Here is a 21,522-nt window from a genome sequence, read left to right as displayed (position 1 = left end):
AACTAAAAATAAAAAAATCACACTTACCTAATCCCACAGATCCCTCTATGGCGCTGGTCCTTCTTATAATTCGGTCCTGCATCTTTTTCTTCGGTCTTCTTTCTTTGTCACCTGATCTCGCACTGTGCTGCTGCGAGATCGTGTGACGCAGCCGTTGTGAAGGGAAAAAAAAGGAAGCTGCTCCAACTGCGCAAGCGTGAGATTGGCATCTCTTTCCTCTATGAGGAAAATGCCCCTTCTGCTCATGCCCAAAATCTCGGCTTTGCGCTCCAATTAAGTCTTGATCACCTAAGAATTTAAGCATGTTGCACTTAAAAACTTAAAAAACTCCAATTTTTTTACCTTACATAGAAGGCTTGTCTACCCTTCTTTGTAAAGTTAAAATGTTGAGTTTAGGTACGTTGAGCATGCGGGAGGCACGGCGGGAATATCAAATAATATTGGATTGGATTCAATACAAATTAGCTGTATTGAATCCAATACAAAGAAATTTTTATATAATATAAAAGTTAAATTACAGTTTTCAGTATTTTTGTGCACCCTTGTTTTAACAGATTTTTGTGTTTTTTTTTCTTAAAGTTTATTATTAAATTTATTAAATATTGGACATATTTCGGTGAGTTATGCCTAAGAAGTATAGGCCTACAATGTAAACTAAATTTCCTTGCATTTCCTTAGTTAAATTATTTTAAGAAAGCTTTGTCTATTAGTCTTCTGGTGTGTATTTTCCATCAATGAATAGTTGTGGATTTACACCATTTGATGCATGGGGTGCAGTTTATGAATTTATGATACATTGATCGGAAATGGAAAAGTTTCATTTTGCAACAGGTCACTGTGAAGAATCCATAGCATGTATGTTAGCAGTTGCCCTAGAAGTTAAGTCACTGGTTTCATATCAAACAAGACATGTTTAAATTAAACCATATATTGTATCTTTATTGCAACCATTATTGGAAAGAAGATACATTCAATGGATCACAAATGTTACAGTAGTCACACAAAATGCAAAGACTTAATCTAGTCTTGATAAAAACCTGAGCATTTATTTGCTATGTTCCCTTTGGAGAGATTTGCCTCCCCATTTGTAGTGGGGATCACTGTCACTGAGAAAGAAAGTAATGGGAAGTAAAGGGGTATCTGCTGGTGCAGGACGTGAAGAGTAATTGCCCAATGGAACACAGACAGTAAAAAGAAAAACATTCAGGGGATTAAAATTTTTCACATTCTTCATCAAAAACTAAAATAAAGTGTTAATATTACATCAACTTTACCAGGTAGCATTAAAAAATTCTGTATGGGGACACTGCATAACAGGCACTAAAAGCCACACTCAAAAGTCATATGTGTGTGGGAAAGGCATAATTAGTCCTGTTTTTAAAAAATACATGTTTAAAACATTATTTATTCCAGATTGTAAATGTGATAAAACTGACAGGTTACTACTGTTTTTTTCTAAATAAATAGGGGGAAGAAGGAAGAGTTATTGCTCTGATCTTATTTATTGTGTGTAAATTTCATCTAGGGCTTTTGAACTCTGTAAACACCAGTCAATTTTATTAACGCAAACACAATAGTGAGTGCACAAATAAACATTTAAAAAACTTATAACAGCTTAAATTACTGACTGAAAGCAAGAAACCTAAATATTCACATAAAAATTCATATTCATCCTAATGAAAAAAAATCATAAAATAAAAATACATGGCCAAATAAAGGGGTGGGAATGTTAACCCACAATACAAAAATAATGTATTTAATGTATTTCAGAGGTGTGCTGGCATCACATCTTTCAACTTTTTGCTTATGATTTATAGACTGTACTGATGGATGGATATTTTCAACTTTCAAGTCTATTTTATCATTTATTAATCAAGCTGAATTGTGCAAACGACAACTAGCAGGGTACCACCATCTTTTAGGGATTTTCATTTTTCAAATTATTACTTTGCATGATATTACACATGCTTCTAAATTTATTACCCAAGTATTGAGTGGGAAAGTCATCAAAAAATCAGCAGATTTTTAACTTATTGCCATCATTAGTGACTTCTCTGTAGCAGGAGCACAATACCACAGCTGGTGAGACTAGCTGCGAGAAGTGAATGTAATTATAGCCCCTTTTTATATTGTCTCCTGAAGATAATGTAGCATCCAGGATTTAGTTTGTTTTTACCTGAAATATATTCAAATGGTATTTAAAAAGTCCCATAAAATATAAATGTTAGCAAACAAGAAAAGGTATAGATTTGGTAGCATTTTTTTTAACAAAATTCTTTGTCCCTGATATTTGATTACAAAAACATGTATTAGAATTGTGTTTTCTAGAAAAAGAAGCTTTTTTTGGCCACAGTGAACACCATTCCATCAAAATCCAGCTTTTATACCAAACATTCTGTTGTTAATGAACACTTTTTACATATTACGTATTACAATATTTACGTATTACATAACGTTCATTAACATATGTGCAAATGAATTCATACATTTTGAGACGCTGCTCACATATCTTGTTTGGTTATATGCAAAAATCATCTTCTCACTGTTTAACACTCAAGTCTTTCTTGAAAATCAAGTCAGGCATGTCAGGCATACAATATACTCTGCATCTGCTGGTCCCTGAATTCCCCAAATTACATTCATAAAAGGTTTTCACCTAGACAATAGTGTACACACTGACACACATACACTAGGGTAACTGTAGATTAGGTGCAGTTACACCTAAAAGGTATTGTCAACTGCCACCCCCGAGTCTTATAATCATATGTCCTGGATCAAGTGAAATCACAGCCATTAGGCCAATGAGTTTCTTCCCAAACTTTTTTTAGCGGGAACTTACCCTACACATGCAAGTATCTAGATCAGAGCATTTTGTGGCTAGACTGTTTCATTAGTAATTTCCTGCTGGATGTAGGATAGGTGAGTTAGGTTTCATTCTGAAAAGTTTTTTTTTTTGGATAGGTTATCCCACCCTTGTCATACCTATCTGTCCCACTTTATACTGACTGCTTAAAGCAGTTTGGAAATCTGCATGGAATAAATTCTATCATATCCATAATACAGAGTGAGATTTATTTATATATTTTTTAATCTGTTATTATGCAAAAGTAGTTCTTAATTCATAATCCCTCCATGTCTAATAAGGTCTTTTCTATGGGAATAACATAATCAGTCAACTGTAGGCAGGAGGAAACATTTCCTGAATCTCCCTAAGTTAATACTTAGGCTATGTAGCCATGTCAGATGATACTCATACATCACAGTCGTGTTCATCTTGGGCACTAAACTGACAAGTGTACAGCAGTCTCCTGCCACAAGCAATTGAATAACAACCACACCACTCACTCATCCTCCCCATTCCCTTCTCCATTGAACAGAATGTTACTGTATGTACAACGCCTATTTATCTGTCACTGAAAGCAATCATGAAAGATCATTTCCAGCGACAAGACTCTGATGTCCATTGGACCTCTGTAGACTGTACATTGTACCTTTGTTGGAGCTTATGAGGCCAGAGGCACCATAAGGAAGTTACTCTGTGTGTGACAAGTGTACACATCTATCTATCTGCCAATATCTTATTCCAGAAAGTATATACTAAACCAGGATTAGGACTTAACAAGGATAGCATCAGCATGTTGAGACAAAAGGAAAATAAAGACATAGTAAAAAAAGTATTGCAACTACATGCAACAAATACTTGCAAGTATACAATGTTGAACATACCTGCACTTAACATAAATAACAAAGGTCGTTTTTAAGGGTTAGTCAACCTGAAAGTGATATTTGATGTATAATAGTCCATGGTTTCCTATGTCCTGAATTTTCCAACAGTGAGATCTCCCAACCATAGTTTCTTGTTCCCTAGGAATAGTTGGATGTCCCATAGGATTTTTAACCAACACAGCTTTGCATATTCAAGTATTCTCTGTAATATAAAATCAACTTAAACCCAGCATTAAGAACTTCAGCAGTAATGGAGACCTTAAAACTCAAATACAGAGATTTCAGGAGTTCTGATGAGATATCCAAAACTGTTAGGTGATTTAAATTTCCAGCATTGAGCGAAAATTGGGCTAACAACCCTAACAGTGTGGGAGATTGGTTTAACCAATATGGAAAGGTGAGTCCTAATCAGAATAATAGGTGGAGTTTCACTCCCTTTCAGAATATTAGGTGGAGTTTCAGCCCTTTCAAAATACCATAGAACCACCACAAATACAAAGAAACCAAGGCAATATCTATTATCCCTACCCACTGTTCAGAGTATTAGTCTCTCATTGACCCTTGACAATGTCTGAGGTTGGTATAGGAAATACCACCTTCATTCGAAGAGTGTAAGATGGTTCAGGCATTTGCTTCAGTATGGTTCCTTTCTTTTTATGCTCCTTCTCACTTACTTCCTTGTTGACTTTTATCAGGATGGACAAAATATCTTCACCTCTGTAAAGAAATTACATAAATCCAATATTATTACATAAAAAAGGTCCTGTTTACTAACATTTGTATAAACCAATGGTAACCTTACACCAGACATAATGGCCAGATTTATTGGACAGAGAAAGAAGCCATTTCTGTTTTTTGGCTATATGGTGGTTAAGAACATTCAGTAAGATGTCTTTAGTCCTATTTTCAAATACCATAAAATCAAAAGCTTAAGACCTATATGTTATCTTTTTAAGGAACAAGTGTTTTTTTTAATTATGTAAAAAAAGGATAAATATGAACCCTGTAAACAAAACAGTTTTTCCCTAACTCCCTAATCACTTTAGAGACATTGGGCATTGGATTTATTACAGCTCTCCAAGGCTGGAGAGGATACACATCAATGAAGCTGGGTGAAAACTAGTCTGTTAAATAACTGCCCAATGCTTACAACTACCTCTGCACATATATGAGGTCAACATAAAACATTTGTTTCTTCCCAACAAAATCTAAAACGTACACACATGAGAATACAATCTGACTGTATGTTATACCCCTAAATATTTAAAATTTACACCATGTGAAATGAACAACCTGCAATGCATTGACTTTTACAAATTTTGTTTGTAGCTGGACTTCCAGAAAAACTAAAACACTAATAGGTGGTCACAGTCTAAATACTGACGATAGCATAAGCATTGACACTATTTTTGGCCACCCAGTGGCAAAATGTAAATCTTTTGATTTATAATACTTTTAGAATCAATATGCGTTTCGCCACATGTTAGGTAACTTAAGTTATATTTAGTTAAGTCTCTACCCTCCCCTAAGGAAGCCATACTGTGAAATGTGTCAGGAAAAGCGACAACCACATTTTCCTAAAGTTTTTTGTGATCCTTTGGATAATTATTACATACTCAAGATGTAATCTTGTTCCTATTTCTCTATATATGTACGCTTATTGTTAGCTTAGTGGAGCTCAGTTTAGTTTACAATGTTAAACTATGCATTATTGAGTAAATTATTATAGTGATTGCCAAAAAAGCTGTTCTTTCCTCATTCCTTAAGTCCTTAAGTACCAAATTTACAAAAGGCTTGGCAACAATCATTACATAAGGGAAAATAATTTTTGGGTCTCCCTAACCTATAACTTAGTAGTTTGTTACTTATCTAATACCATCTTATGTGCTCTCAGAATAAAAACTGATAAAACAATTTTGAAAAAAAGCATGAATGTCTTTAGTTGAAAATATATGCTTGCTCTAAAGGTTAATAAATGCACCCTAAAAATTATTATAAAAATGGAATGTGTTGTCAGCATTTTTTTTTAGAATTAAGGTACTTACTTTGGAACCATTTTTTCTAAGTTTGCACACAGCGCTTGGATGTACCATGTCCCATTTTCAATGTGGCGGTATGAAATGTAGCCATCTACAGTTGACATTCCAATCAAGACATCTGCCTCCTCTGGGATGGTATTAGTGGTTACAACAGCATCTTCTTCAATGAAATGTGAACCTTGTTCACTTTTGCCTTGGCATGCTTGAATGAAAAATAACTTTGGTTTTCCAGCCAAGCTTTTACACTTACTGGGTGAGAATGGAGATACTATGGAACTTTTTATGTTTACAGGTTCATTGTCAGTGCCAAAAATGGCTTTTGATTGTCCATGAGTCAAGATACAGCAAACAAAGCAATCTCGGTCACTGTGGTCTTTCATCTGGAAGTCCTCCATGATGTTGCAGATCTGCTTTGCTTTTTGTTCATTGTAAACCACCACATCAAATCCTAGCCAGGTGAATACCTTGTCCAATTCCTCTGGAAGATTATAGACATTATTTAATTATGTAAAATACAGGAATAATGAAAACAACTTCACATGATATTTACATATAAGACATGCCTCTGGTAAAGACTGTCATGGTGGCCAGTGTGTTTATGTCAACACTCATTTGAATGTTCATGTCCTCAAATGGCTGCTTTCACAACTAACCCCATGCGCAGCACTATAGAAAATATAGAACTGATAAGAAAACCTAGTTTTCAGATGTAATAGATTCAAGTATTTAACTCTGAAAGTTCCAAAAATGAATATTGTAGATTTTTATGATAGCTGGTTAGTTTTACTATGATCCCGCTGCCAACTATTTTTGATTGGCTACGATAAATAAAACTGCACCTGTCCAGTTCATCATGGAATTAGCTTCCAGCTTCTATGGGTGCAACTGTGTGCTAGAAAGGCTTAGCTATCACTAAATCCTGCAGTGTTGGATAAGGGATTGGCATTTTAGGTGTACTGATGCTGGACTAGGACCATACAGTCAGTCATGGTTCAAGAAACAAAATGGTGCTCAACCACCATTGGAAACAACAATGTAAAAATGAAGGGGCCACAATGAAGGACAGATACTTTACGCTGGAGATGTTGGTTTTAGGTTTTTATTCAGGAGTAAGACTATAAAAAAAAGGGATGTACCACAGATAAAAAAACAAAAAGTATTGTCACAATGATAGCTTTTAAAGCCAAAAACCTAAAACAATAACATAATACACTACAATTTACCAAGCTTTACATGTGATTTCTGGATTACTTTTCTTTTTCAGGCCTTTTCTCTATACTTTTTTTTGGCAATAGCCCACTTTCCATTTCAGGGTGACTACACTCAATCCCTACAATATTTGAGAAGGGGAGCCATGTGTTATGCAAACGGGTGTGGACCCACTGTGCCACTGACCGGGTACACTCCAGAGGGGCCTGACTAAGCAGCTACCAGGTCTTCGCTAGGGCCTCTGAGGGTGAGGATAGGCTTGAGCTGCGGGGTAGCTGCCAGGTGCCAATCCAGAGCAATCCCCAGGCCAGTGGCAGCTGACCACAGAAGTCAGGAACAAGGATACAGGGCCAGGACCAGGCGGCAAGCAGGCAAAGTCCAAAAACATATTCCAAGGTCAGGGTCAGGCAGCAAACAGGCAGAGTCCAAAAACGAAGGCAAGGTCCGGTACACAGCAAAGCAAACAGACAAAACACCTTAGCACTGAGAGTAACGCAGGTAAGCCAGAGATTGCTCAGGCAACTTCCTGTAATGGGAGGTGCCTTTAAATACCTGCAGGACATGAGCCATAGGCTGTAGGAAACAGAGGGCGTGTGTGTGTTACCTCAGAGACACACCCACGCCAGCTCACACACCAAGTCCCAGCATGAAAGAAACACTGACATGGAACATAGGTAGTGGGTTACCTGAGAGATAGGACCCGGCGCCCGTGCCTGCGATTAGGAGCAGCGGCGCCGGCAGGTCCTGCAATGCTAACACCATGGTTGTCACACAGTCTGGTCCAGTTTACAGGAAGTGATAAGGACAGGGCATTTCTGCCTTGTAATAACCAATATTGACAACTGTAATCAACTCAGTAAAAGACATTTTATTTTCTTTTTTACCATTGGTTAACAAGATACAACAACCTATTAATATCTAGTTTTATCAATCTAGTATTATTTTGTTTAGGTTTATTGGACCTTTAAATTAATATAAACATAACTTACCAGCATCTTTTTCGGTTCCTGGACGTGAGTTACTCCTAATAAATTCAGAATTATTTATTATCACACAGTAGCCTCTGTGTTTCCGATTCATAGGATACACCTTGAAAAAAATAAAATACCATTCATTTTGTAAACAGGTTCATGGAAAGAATGTATATGCCTCTTTATGTATCTTATACAAAGGTAATAACAGTTACCTAGAACATGAAAAACAGTGCAAAGAGAATGCCTGCTCATTAGCCTGTGGACTATCCTATTGAGTTGATTTTCTTTATGTTTCTACATATTCTGCCTTATATATTTTACAGCCATGGCATCCCAAAAGGAACAATTCGTCCTAGCACTTTCTAGAGTTTCAATTTATTTTTGCAATGCAACTTTCTAACAATCTTCAATTTCGGGAGTCTTAAGTAGCAGATCGATGATTAAATGTTGTCCAACCAAAATTACTATTTCAGTTTTAAGTAAATATCTGCAGATTGAATTATTACTCTGGGTCTCTTGGAGACTGAATTGGCAAGGCCTTTGCAGAAAATACAGATCTGCCTACTACTTTTAGTAGAAATCAGTGGTAAGCCAGTCCACAAGATAAACATAAAATAAGTACCAACTTAAAGAGGACCTACTCATTGGAAGCGGATATTACAATGTCAAACAGTGTCTTTAACTAACCTCAGATTTGCTTTCTTCATGAAGACTTAAGGGAGAAATGTAATTTTCAGCTTCAACATCTGTAAGATAAACAATAATTCATAAGGTTCTATAGCCATTACTTTTATTTTCAACCACTTAATTTTGAGGACAGATAGTATAGTACAGAATCCTGGATGGGAAGGATGCTGCTAACATGTTTTCTAGCAATTTAGAGTTAAGGCATATTCGGACTAGTGGTAGTATGCAAGGTTTTAGGTAGTTTTGCTGCTTAAAAGCAATTGAAAAAAATGTTAACATCATGTTGCCAGTTTTGCTGCCTCAGTAGTCTTGAATCAGAATGGCTGGTCACTACTTACCCAAGCATTTTTACACATTTGCAAGCAGTTTTTCCAAGCAGTTGCAAGAAAAATAAATATTTCCAGGTATATAACAAAATATATGTTATGCACATATAGCAAGTCAATAACATGATATGTCAACATAACAAAAATATGTAAAAAAGAAAAAAAAGTAAAAGCCAAAATTTAAAGCTGAAATCTATGAAGATACAAAAACACAATTTATGTTTTAAAAGTTTTTTTTCTATAGGACTAGCTTAAAAATCTTCTCCCCAGATATCAGTCTTTCACGGGTCCCCCCAACCTGAGAGAAGGAAGGGACAATACTTTAAGACAATCAGGCCTGACAGCAGGGCGTTGTCAATGGAATGGTTTGAATAGGTGCAAAGTATTGGCTATAAATGTTGCTTTTTCTTCTTTGTCCAGTCAAAGAATGAGAATTGTAATTGCGTTGTAATTTTTACAGAACACAAGAACTAGATGGATATGTTATTTGCAAGCATTACCTTAATACCAAATCTGATAAAAAACACAATTATACATTTGGTAGGTAAAATAGGTAATGTACTGTATACCTATTTCATCTGTGTATTTAGCTATCTGCCTGGAGGTCAGCTTTAAACTAAAGTAATTCAATACAAAAATATTTTCATAATAACTAAATAAACTAATAAATGTTACCTGTTTCACTGGGCACTTCATGGATGACCTCAACATGTTCTCTTAAGCTCTCTGTATGTAAAATATAGAAAAAGCATGTAAAAATAGGAATAAGTGTATATTTATTACATTTATTGGTGGTGCGGAAAAGTAGGAAAGTGGAGATAAACGTGCAATTGTAAGGACAGATATATGCACTGTCAATTTCTTCTTCTAGCTATTATACAAAACAGTCTGTAGGTAGACTCTTGTAATCCTACACATATACAGTATGTGTTACATGAATGTCATTTGTTCCTTCTCATTTATTTTTGTATCTGTACATGATATTGATAGCTAAGACAACCCACTATTCTTTACAAAGATCCATGACTGGCAGATGTTACAGTATTACAATCCTAGTGCTTGAAAGTGAATATGCATCTACTGTTGGGTGTTTATTTTTCTACACCATCACACGTTAATGCTACTAGCCTGCCTTATGTCTTCCGTTCCTCAAAATATTAGTTTTTAACAGCAAGGTACACAAATATGTTAACCCTCTGGCGGTATTCCCGAGTGTGGCTTGGGAAAAAAAAAACATGCAAAAAGCGGTAACCCCCAACCACATTCGGGGTAGCTAAAACAACAAAAAAAAACTCACTTACCTTGTCCCATTCCATCCTCCAGCGTCCTGCCCGGATCCTTTGGATCCTTATCTGGCGAGTGCAGTGATGTTCCCGGGGTTTCCCCAGTGACATCGGTGCATTCGTCGTTGTGTGCGGGAGGCGCGGCGGGAAATTCAAATCCAATACAAAGTAAACTTTATATAATATATATATATATATAATTATATTTTATATATATATACTAAACATGCTACTGTACAGCTTTATTACAGTTTTCAGTAATTTTATGCACCCTTGTTTTAGGAGATTTTTGTGTTTTTTTACGTAACGTTTTAATTTAATAAATGTATTAAATATTGGACATATTTCGGTGAGTTATGCCTAAGAATTATAGACCTACAATGTAAAATAAATGTAAATGCAAAACAATGTCCCACTTTTTTTGCGTGAAAAAAACGAACAGAATCAGAACACCAGGGGGGTTAAAAGGAGAGAGTTCCATACTATTGCCAAAGTAATCTAATAGTAAACTGAAATGCCACAAATTATACATCATCCATTTTCTTAAGGGGGCCCCCAGTTCCTTCATCATTAGGGCCTCAATTACTCAATACAGTGTGATGAAATTAGTATTCTGCAGGACCAGAAAATATTATGTGCCAGGCATGTTATGTGTATAGAAGAGTGACTACACCTAAATTTATGGTTGTTTTTACCATGTGTAACTGCCCTTTCCGTCCGGTGCAGTGGTCGCCAACCTTTTAGGTCCAGTGGAGCACGCATGTGCGGGGAGCCGGGTGTCAATCAAAGGGGAAGAAACCTCCCCCATAGTGATGCCATTGTGCCGATGTGCCAAAATTTTCTCGCAGACCACTGGTTGGCGACCGCTGGCTGAAGTATTATTAGCTTGATTACATTATAAGTAATTTGTATTTTAGATTGTTTAGGGTAATATGCAGGGCAGCTGGAGAAATAATATTTGGGCATTTCCATAAAACAAAAGGAATGGCAAAAAAACTTACCAATATTGTTATATTCGGTGTCAGTTGAAGAAACAGCCTAAGAAGAACAAAATAAACAGAGAACCCCTATTAATTGTCTGAAATAAGCTAATAGAAGTGGGAACATATTTTTAATTAGCCCCGGGGCAGTTTTTCATGTAGCAGGGCCATGTCACCAATCCTTGCTCTGATGGTAACTCACCAGAAACAACATCACTAAAGAGACCTTCAATAAGTAATTTGGGACCCAGGACATACACTCCACAGTCTACCAATTCACATACACCACTTGGTGTACCCCACCAAATTCTAGAACTTTTCAAATATTCCTTTGAAAAGGTAAAAAATATTTGATTTAATGCAAACTTTTGGCACCCTTTACTTGAATATAAGTGCGTGATTTAGGAATATTCTTGCGTCTTACTAAAACGTATTGATGTAAACTAAAATTAAATATATACTACATATATTGATATACTATATATACTATGACATATTGATATATATACTACCAAAGATAAACAAAGAGATAATCTTGGGGATCAAATGAGAAGATGGTTCTCAAGGTCACAAAAGTCAATCTACAAACACGAGTCTCAACCAAACTCAGGACTTTCGAATCTCGTCCACCAATAGGTGAGCAGTGACACAATAAGAGTATTCGGTTATATGTTTTCTTTTGATCAGCTTTTCTCTGCATAACAGTCAATGGTCTAATTCAGAAGAATCTGAAATGCAAAAAAGCATAAGTGCCTATACCAGACTGCTATATTTGCCTTCAACTCGAGGCCTTTTACTTTACTTAGGTTTGCAATCCTGTTGCTAGTGAACTGCCAACAATACGAGGATAGCTGGTGTGCAGGGCCCACTGGCTGGTATCAAACTGGGTTTTGGTTACATACACATACAGTGAATTGTTTTAATTATTACCTGGATAGAAAGTGGTGGATCTGATACAGGCAAATTGGCATTCTCCAAGAGTTCCAATGTTGTTGTTGCGGTTTCTAAAGATTTTTTGGAGGAAAACAAATTTAATTATCACTTATTTTTGTAACAAAGCAGCCATAGGATGTGTAAATGCTTTGTTTTGTACTGCATATTTAACATTTTTTTCCCATATTCCTAAAGCTCACTGATAAGCTAAATATCTGTCTGTCAAATCTTAACAAGGTCTGCTAAATGGAAAATCTAAAGAAATGTAACTGAAAAAAGTAAAACATTACAAAAATGTTAAATTTAATTTACATTAATTTATAATGTAACTTTGAATGTGGAAACAAATTATTATATGTCTACACTGCCTATATATATACAAAATATGTGGCACGGAAGAGGTATAATGGCCTAAAAACACTCAAGCATGCTTAAAAATGGCCACAATTCCTTGTATACACCCTATTTTCTTATTGTGGGTTGTTTTTGGAGGCATTTATAGGAGTTACTTGGGTGATTACGGAAAACTTTAACAGTTTTCAAATGCTGCAGGATGCATCTTCTTTACAGCCCATCAAGAAAAGCTCTGGTTTGAAGTACCCCATTGGAATCAATAGGAATTTCAAACATGGGGGTTTAAACAATGGGGACACAGACCATACAGACATAAAATTGATTTGTATAAGAGGCAGATTCCTCTATGACAACGTCTTATAACAACAAAATGTTGCATATTATACATGCTATACATTACAGTTCTGAACTATTGTTCACAATTTTACTAATATGCTTACAACTTGGTAAGGAGTATAGGTGCTGTACTGTGAATGCAATAATTGGAAAATATTTGGATTTATTTATTTGTGGCAACATGTATTTTTTGTGCATTTTTTGTACTCTGAAAAGTAATCTGCCAACTCACCTACCTTTTTTATACGTTTTTATTTTATTCAGAAGCTCCTGTGAAACCTCACCCACCACGTTCTCCAGTATGTCTACATTATCTTCTGATATGTTTCCAGTCTTATCCAGGTAAAATAATATCTCAAGAAAACTCTGAAACATTATCAAAAAATAGAGAATCACTGCTTTAGTAAACGCTACCCTAACTATATAAGCACAAAAGGTACTACTAAGAAGTAATCTTTTGTGCACATTTATGAATTAATTCATAAATTTTGGGTCTGTACCATTCAACATTTTCTATTTAAAAGGCAACTGTAGATAATAGAAGGTAAAGTTATTCTTTTGACTCCCTCTACCCCCTACTCTAAACTAACTCCCCATCCCAAATATACATTCAGCTGATTTGAACATGGATCTTTTAACGCGCACAGGAGTTCATTTATTCCTGACAGCCCTGGGGTAAGAAGATAGAAAACAGCCAGGTAAGTATATGTTATTACAGAAGGTGCATTCCCTGTTCCTTTCTGCACAAATTTTGCAAGAAGAACTCGAATTCGGCTTTGAGATCCCGTGTGCTATTGCAGTTGCCCATTTCAGATATAAATTTGGGGTGGAGGATAGGGGGTTAGTTTAGGTCCAGGGCAAAATGATATGTGTTTTTATTATAAACTAAACTGACACAATGAAAAGAAATTATAATATATAATTATAATAACCAACCCTTCAACTTTTGAATGTACACAGTGAAACTTTAGTTGAGCTATAGCTGGAAGGTGGGGAGCTGCTGACCCTGCACTTCACATTACCAGCATATCAGGAACTCTGATCTGTCAACAAAGAACTTAGATGACCTGCAAATAATACCACCTAGTGGGTGGAATGAGTTTTTTTGCACCTAAATTATAATAGTTCCTATTTATTAAAGCTCTCCAAGGCTGGAGAGGATCCAATTTCATCAGTAAACCTGGGTGATCCAGCAAGTCTGGAATAGATCTGGTCCAGGATTGAAAGCATTTGCTAACAAATAGCAAATGGCTTTAAATAAATCCATTCCAGGTTTGCTGGATTACCCAGGTTCACCAATGAAAGTGCATCTTTTCTAGCCTTGGAGAACTCCAGGCCCAATGTATTTACATATTTCATTTATTTTATAAGTCTGTAGAATCTAAGTATTGCGTCCACTTACAGTTCAGTTTTCTTATACAAGGTACACTTTAAAAAATGGCAGACTGAATATGGAAATAGCTTTGCTGAAATCAGAATAATTTGATTTTCAAAATAAATAACTTTACATATAGTTAAACCAAGTTTTGCAAATTATAGTATTTGATAACATATTCATCAAACCTGTATGTACATTCCTGGTGCAGAAATTATGTATCGACAAAGAACACCACATCTGTTTGCATGAAAAGTAATTTCACGGTGGACACTTAAGAAGAGTGCTTACAAACTGTGGTTGTCATGAAATCACCTATACACGCTACACTCTCTGAGATGAGAACTTGAGCTCTGAGGGAGCTTCTTCAGTGTTGTCTAGCTAAACCAGTGTTTCAGAACAAGGGTTCCTCCAGAGGGTGCATTTTATGACTATGGGGTAAGTTTAACAGATACCAATGATGCTTTTGGATATCTGTAAGGATGGCATTCTTTCCACTACTTTAATCCCCAGATTAAAGTAGTGAAATGCATTCTGTGCTGCAGCTTCTAGTGGGCACAAAGAGAAAAGCGGTGCTTTCTCTTCTGCTGGAGTCAAAGCTTCAGCCCTGGATTGCATGTGACAGCTGCAGATAATTTGGTTCCCCAGCTGCAGAGGCTTTGGGATGTAGAAGGAAGCTCCTGGGGGCCCAGTATGACCATATGAAATGCTAACCTTTCTGTGCACAGATAGCGATAAAAACATAAACATTAGTCTAACTTTTTTACCTTGTTTTCCTTGAATTTATTTGGAATGTTTAGAAGGTAAGTGATACTATTTTGGTCCTCCTTGGTGGTGTTCTCTGATAGCTCAAACAGCATTCTTCTGTAATAAAAAGAAAAATGACAACTGTAACAAAGTTAAGTATAGATATAAGTAGAATATAATATTATAATAAGTAAACTGTATTTTTGATTTTGAGTTTTCACACTAATCTGATGTTGGCATAAATTATTTGGAAAACAAAGAAGCACTTGTTTGTCTTAGAATTTTTTTTCTTTTTTAAATTCAAACTTTTAAAACAAAAAAATTATTATATTTTTTATAAACATGGAAAAGCCTGTAGATCATTCCATGCTCTATGGCATTTTCAAAACACTACCAGTATTAGTGGAGATAGCTTCCATGCTGTCTGCTCTACCTAACTTTTCTGCTGGCACAATACAATTATTGTTTTAATTAATAATTACAAGAAAACAAATCATGTGTTACACTCCTAAACCTTATTGAAATAAATTTATACATAAATCAGTCCTTACCTAAAATATCAACTAAAAGAACCCAACCTGAATGTTTATAATTCATGCTCTAATGACAACCCCTCATTATATAAAATAAGGAACCGTGTTTGTTACAAAAACCATTCAGTAAACTTTATAGGTTTTTCACTTTTGGGTATCGGCTATGCAAGACAGGGGTAAAATTGAAAAATAAATTATAATAAATTTTTTTTTGTAAGCACTTTGATACATAAGGCGTTAAAAGATCCTGTCGTGTCCTTAACCAAATCAACGCCAGTTTCCAGCAGTAAAGATATTCCTAACTTGGCTTGTGACTCTCATCTTCCCTCACTTCCAAAGCTGTACCCTCTGTGAGATATTTTTTTATTTTTATAAACCCAGTGCTCTCCCCAGTCCCTTTTAGCTGGGTGCACCACCTGGCACTTTTCAGTAACCACCCGGCTGTTTTTGGGTTGTTACTGAAGAGTTGGATTACAATACAGGGGCTGCCACCCACCTACAATTTTTTTCCCACCCAGCTTAAAAATATTTCTGGGTTGAACACTGAAAAGCATAAAAGCAAACAGAATTTGAGTATGTGCTGCTGAGGTGGGCTTTATCTAAAGCAGATCCTCTTTTACAATTTTTAGTCACTGTACTAATAACATATCTACATTTACTCTTTGGTAAAAGTACTTTATAGGAATTTATTGTACTAAGCCAATAGGCTAAACTTCTACTGCTGCAGGCTTGATAGAGTTCAGTGACTCATAAGGTACTGAGGTCAGCAGAACAGAAGTGCCAGCATATGTACTTCTCTTAGACAAGGTTTGCTTTAAAACAAATATTACTTTGGTTAGGATCCAGGAGATCCACTATGTGTGAAAAAAATTGTATATGCTCCTTAAGAAACTGCTTTGGATTATTTGGTTTCTTTTTATTTTATTTATAAATTTAATGCATCAAATTGCAAATAAATAAATATATAAATGTACCTATACATGGACACATATTTTTTCTCTCTTAAAGTTTCTTTCACAGCATTCCTATTGGTCTTTAGCATCCTTAAAAGGCTGTGCTGTCCTATAAGGTAAAGAAGTTCTGCCAAAATGGAGTAATCGTCTTCACTTAGATCGCCAGATTTCTGAAGCTCATCAAATAGATGTAGGCATGATTGCATTTTTTCCAGTTTTTTAAAAGGAATTAAATCCATACAGAGAAATTTCAATGATTCAAAATCATCCTGACCAAGATAGCTGTCAATATTAAAAAGCAGCTGGTTGAGCGCCATCTTTTCAAGCACGGAGGGCAGTTAACATGCCAATTAACCTAAAACAGAAAAAGAAAAAAAAAGTTAAACACCCATAAGCTTGTTTAAAAAGGCCAATGACCTAAAATGATAATTTTGCACTTCGGATGAACAATAGAAGGTCAAATCTGGTCCTGTCTGTTTCATACATCAATGAGATTTCTTCTCCAAAGTGTCTTTTTCCTTAGCTGAAGTCAGTAAGAATCTACAATTGAATATATAAATCAATAAATTATATCCTGACCCTTTTACCCCTGAGGAACCTAATCATTTTTAGGTATTATGGAACCCCTGCAAAAACCAATTTATTTGGTTAAATTAAATTGGTGGGCAGTAGAAAGAATGCCCCCAACAGTGGTGGCTAGAATACCATCTTTATTGACAACTAAAACATTATTAGAGTAATGTCATAGGCTTTTCAAAGTGATATAGATGTCAGAAATATGCAGGCATCATCAAATTTGACGTCAGTCAGCCGCAGTTCAAGGAACCCCTAACAATCTATGGTTCCACAAAACTCTGGTTGAGAATGGGTGGCCTAACCAAACAGGTAGAGCTGCGGACTTCAGTACATCGATCTGCTTTCTGTCATTTGAAGATATAAGAATAAAGTCTATGATTCAACCATTTAGCATCACCCCACATTGTTTTTTTTTCTTACTCCAGGAGATGGCTTTATAGGCTAACATTCAATGCTGAAAATGCAAAACTTATTACCATTGGCTCAGAACTGCCAAACAGAGATATAAGTCACTCATAAAGAACCTGGACATAAGCGTTTTTTAACCGCTACTTATTCTTTAAAACATGATTCTATTTTGCTAATCTGTCCAAATGTACTAAGAATTAGCATATTTAAGCCTTTTAAAGGTCCACTTTATGAGAGTCCCAGTAAGTAATCACTGGAGAAGGGGGTAAAAGCTTTCTCTATCTGCAGTTGTTGGTAATAATTACCCTCTCGAGGGAGACTAGACTAGAAATAACGACCATTTTCATGGTTCAAATAAGTTTTATTCTTTTACTAAACTGATACTATGTTGTGAACTGTTGAGAATGTATTTATGTAAATATTTTAAATTTGTAATGGGTCCACTTTAAAGCAGATCCAATTAACATTCGGGAGGCGGCAGTCGAATAAAGTCCTTTTTGTTGTGAACTGTCTTTTTGTGGCATGGCTGTTTAATAATAATAAAAATAATAATGGCATATTTGGTTATATTTTCCTTCCTTTGGTATGAAACCTATGGTATTGTTCCTCCTTGAAGTATGACGCATTGGGTATTGTACTCTCTCGTGCCTAGCGCTTCTACCTTTAAGCTGCGTACACACTTGCAATTTTTGTCGTTGGAAAGGATCTTTCACAATCCTTTCCAACGACAAGGGACTGCACGATGCATGAACGGTGCTGTACATACAGCACCGTTCTTGCTCTATGGAGAGGGGAGGGGGAGAGCGACGGAGCGGCACCCTGCTGCGCGGTCTCCCCCTTCCCTTTCATTACGATCGGCTGTCGTCCATCGCCCGTGGATCCGGCAGGTCGGTCGTTCGGACGATGGACGACACCGACTGTACACACGGCAGATTTTCGCCCGATATTTGGCCGATGCCGATTATCGGGCGATAAAAATCTGACGTGTGTACGTAGCTTTACCCTCTTTTGTGGTATGTCACATCTGATAAACCCTTCTCTAGTAGCATGTAACATCTTGTATAACTTTTTATTGTAATATACATCTAATTACAAGTCCCTATGGTTGTAATAAAGTACAACTCCAGCCGCAACTTTTGACAACAACACAATAAATAAACACAATGTTAGTCAGTGAGGCAGGAAAGTACAGTACATAAAGAGCCAAAAGAAGTTCTAATTGTTTGATCACTGCTAACACAGGAGTTTTCATTTGTATATGTGCAAAACACAGTATATGCAATGGTAGAAGGTTATATATTCTAGAAAGTTTAAAAGGGATTATTAATGTTTATTTTATTCCAGGTGCACTAGTTCTGTACAATAACTATCCTAGGGGGCTCATGTAAGAGAATTGTGTTTATCTGCTTGCATTGCAGAAGTGACACTAAAAGGTACCTATAAAAGTGAGCCGTTAGGCTGTTTTGCTGCTTCAGATTAAAACAATGCACATTTACAAAGCATACTGATGTACAATGCACAAAGCAGTGAAATATTGTGGAGTTTAACACAGAGAGGATAGCAATAGCCATTCTTCTTTGCAAATGAATCCCAGTGTAGGTAAATACATGTACTCATTGTGATAGATGTATGCAAAAATGATCCACAATGCAGTACACATTTTATGAATGGGCTGCAAAATGTAGATTTAGATTGGAACAAAAGTGGATAGCAAAATCAACTTTCTATTATAAAACAACTCCTCCTAAATCTCACTAAGAACTCAATTATTTAAGGCACAGAGGAGAAGTTCTGCAATACCTGATTCTATTGGATGCAATTACAAGGACTCCACAGAATACAGAATCAATCTCTCCCAGGTGACGTAGGGTAAAATCTTATGTACTTTAGATTTAGATACTTAGATTCCTTGTCTTAAGTATTATATTATAATGTTCATCCTCACTTTTTACATTTGCCATTTGTAATTCTCCTCTACAAAACTGGCCTTAACCCCTGCACCCCCTGTCTGTACCCCCAATGGTCCCCAGAATATCCTACCTTTCTATCCCCATCCTCCTTTTTGTTATATCTTAAGGTATGGTGATATTTTATTCTACTATTGCTGTTCTTGGTTATTTCCATACTAAAATTTAAATTGTCTTTGTTTATCAGTACCTTGGTTAATTAAAGATAAATAAAAAATATTAGAAAAAAATCTGACTCCTCTTAGCAAATTTTCCTTGACAATGCATAAGATGGGTAAATATTATGGCATATGTGTATACAAACATGTCCTGTGATGTCAAGGTTTCTGAACTAATGTTGACACAATAATTTGATAATGTTGTTTATATTTTTCTTTTCTACATTTATCTGATTATTTACTAAATAACTTCATGATGTTTGAGGGCTGAGGGCAGAGAAGATATTTGAGTCCATTAGACCACTGATCTCTCCATAAAGAGCAACGTTTACTGCCACATTTCTATCACAAAGGAAGCTGCTTATACCCCTCTGTATTGTCCCAAATGCTTTTTGTGGGTCTGAAAAACCACAAAAACCCTTTACACAATAACAATATGTGAAAGCCTTCAAGATATATTATGCCAATCATTTTAGAGAGATGCTAATTCCCAGTTATATACCTGCTAATCTTGCTGGTCTGTAGCATTAATTCCTTCTGTGTGTCAACATATTGGACCTGATTTATTAAAGTTCTTCAAGACTGGAGAATATAGATTGTTATGGGAGAACCTGGGTGATCCAGCAAAACCAGTACTGGAGAGTTTTAATAAATCGGGCCCAATCAGTAAACCGCAGTTTCCCATATTATCCTATATTATTCATTTCATGTTGTTCTTACTGGACAACATGACTCCATTGAACACGGAGCAAGGCAGTTTCATATACAAAATTGACAGCAGCTCCTGCAGGCCATCTCCCTTTCATATTCCAGACTTGAGGAAAACTGCAGGGTAATGACATGTCATATGACGATGATAGCGACATTAGATTGTTAGCTCCTTTGAGACAGCGGAGGTATAATGACTATGGTACGGACATATGGCTATGTTAGGGACATTAGAATGTTAGCTCCTCTGAAGAACTGTAAATGACATGTCCATGCTAGGGACATCTTACTACAGTAGGGACTTTAGATTGTGAGGTCCTCTGAGGGACTGTGACGTGACTACAGTAGGGACATTTGACCATTGTAGGTCATATGTCTCGATATTAAATTGTGATTTCCTTTGAAGAAATGTAAGTAACATGAATATGGTAGAGACATTAAATTGTGATTTCCTTTTAAAGAATGTAAGTAACATGACTATGGAAGGGATATTCGATTGTGAGTTCCTATAAATGGGACCATAAATGAAATAAGTATGGTAGGCTCTTATGAATATAATATAATTGTCCCACTAAATTGTGATTTACATAAAGCAACTGTAAGGCTAAATTCAGACTACCATTTTTTTTGTATAGGGTTTTGAGCAGTTTACTTCATTAACATTAGACTGAATGGGTCTGTTTATTAACTTTTTTTGACGGGCAGTAGGGGGTAGCAGCATCTCTGAGCAGGGTTGTGGACACTACATGTAACATCTATGTGTGGTCTGCCACCTCCATAGATTTAAATTGGTGCAAATGCTTTGTTTGCACGTGTTTTCTGGTTTGAATAATAAAAAAGGCACAACTAAGCATTTGATGCCACTTGTAAAAGTCTGCACAAATGTTAGTGCAACACAAAAAACAGGTTTTTTTTTGCCTGTTACCACTCCCCGGAGCCCTTGACAGTAGGTGCTTAGGGGAAGTAAATACTTCAGTAAAATACCACTAGTCTGAATTTAGCGTAAGTGACATGATTATGGTATGGACATTAGATTGTGAGCTCATCTGAGGGACTGTGCCATGTCTATAGTAGAGACATAGGACTATGGTAGGGACATTAGATTGTGAGCTCCTCCAAGGGTCTGTGCCATGGTTATAGTAGGGACATAGAACCATGGTACACACATTAGATTGTAAGCTCCTCTGAGGGTTTGTGACATGGCTATAGTATGGACATAGGACTATGGTACACACATTAGATTGTAAGCT

General features: G+C 36.1%; 1 protein-coding gene across 2 annotated transcripts in view; it reads right to left on the bottom strand.

Moving 5' to 3' along the window:
* Positions 1-912: 912 nt before the first annotated feature.
* LOC140335799 (caspase-8-like) overlaps positions 913-21,522 on the bottom strand; it is a 22,317-nt gene continuing 1,707 nt past the window's right edge. Inside the window, exons 2-11 of one of the 2 annotated variants that reach the window (XM_072418739.1) lie at positions 16,477-16,810; positions 14,990-15,086; positions 13,084-13,213; positions 12,155-12,228; positions 11,246-11,282; positions 9,637-9,687; positions 8,636-8,694; positions 7,964-8,063; positions 5,772-6,243; positions 913-4,443 (exon numbers count right to left, since the gene is read on the bottom strand). In XM_072418739.1, coding sequence (XP_072274840.1) covers positions 4,278-4,443; positions 5,772-6,243; positions 7,964-8,063; positions 8,636-8,694; positions 9,637-9,687; positions 11,246-11,282; positions 12,155-12,228; positions 13,084-13,213; positions 14,990-15,086; positions 16,477-16,772 — 1,482 coding nt within the window. In that variant the 5' untranslated portion in view covers positions 16,773-16,810 and the 3' untranslated portion in view covers positions 913-4,277. Of the gene's footprint in view, positions 4,444-5,767; positions 6,244-7,963; positions 8,064-8,635; positions 8,695-9,636; positions 9,688-11,245; positions 11,283-12,154; positions 12,229-13,083; positions 13,214-14,989; positions 15,087-16,476; positions 16,811-21,522 lie in introns of those variants that run through there. The other variant, XM_072418740.1, reaches the window with a different exon arrangement.

This window comes from Pyxicephalus adspersus, chromosome 7 (assembly GCF_032062135.1).
Source record: "Pyxicephalus adspersus chromosome 7, UCB_Pads_2.0, whole genome shotgun sequence".
NCBI lineage: Eukaryota > Metazoa > Chordata > Amphibia > Anura > Pyxicephalidae > Pyxicephalus > Pyxicephalus adspersus.
Note: the sequence above shows the minus strand (reverse complement) of the source record. Positions and strands in the feature narration are given on the sequence as shown.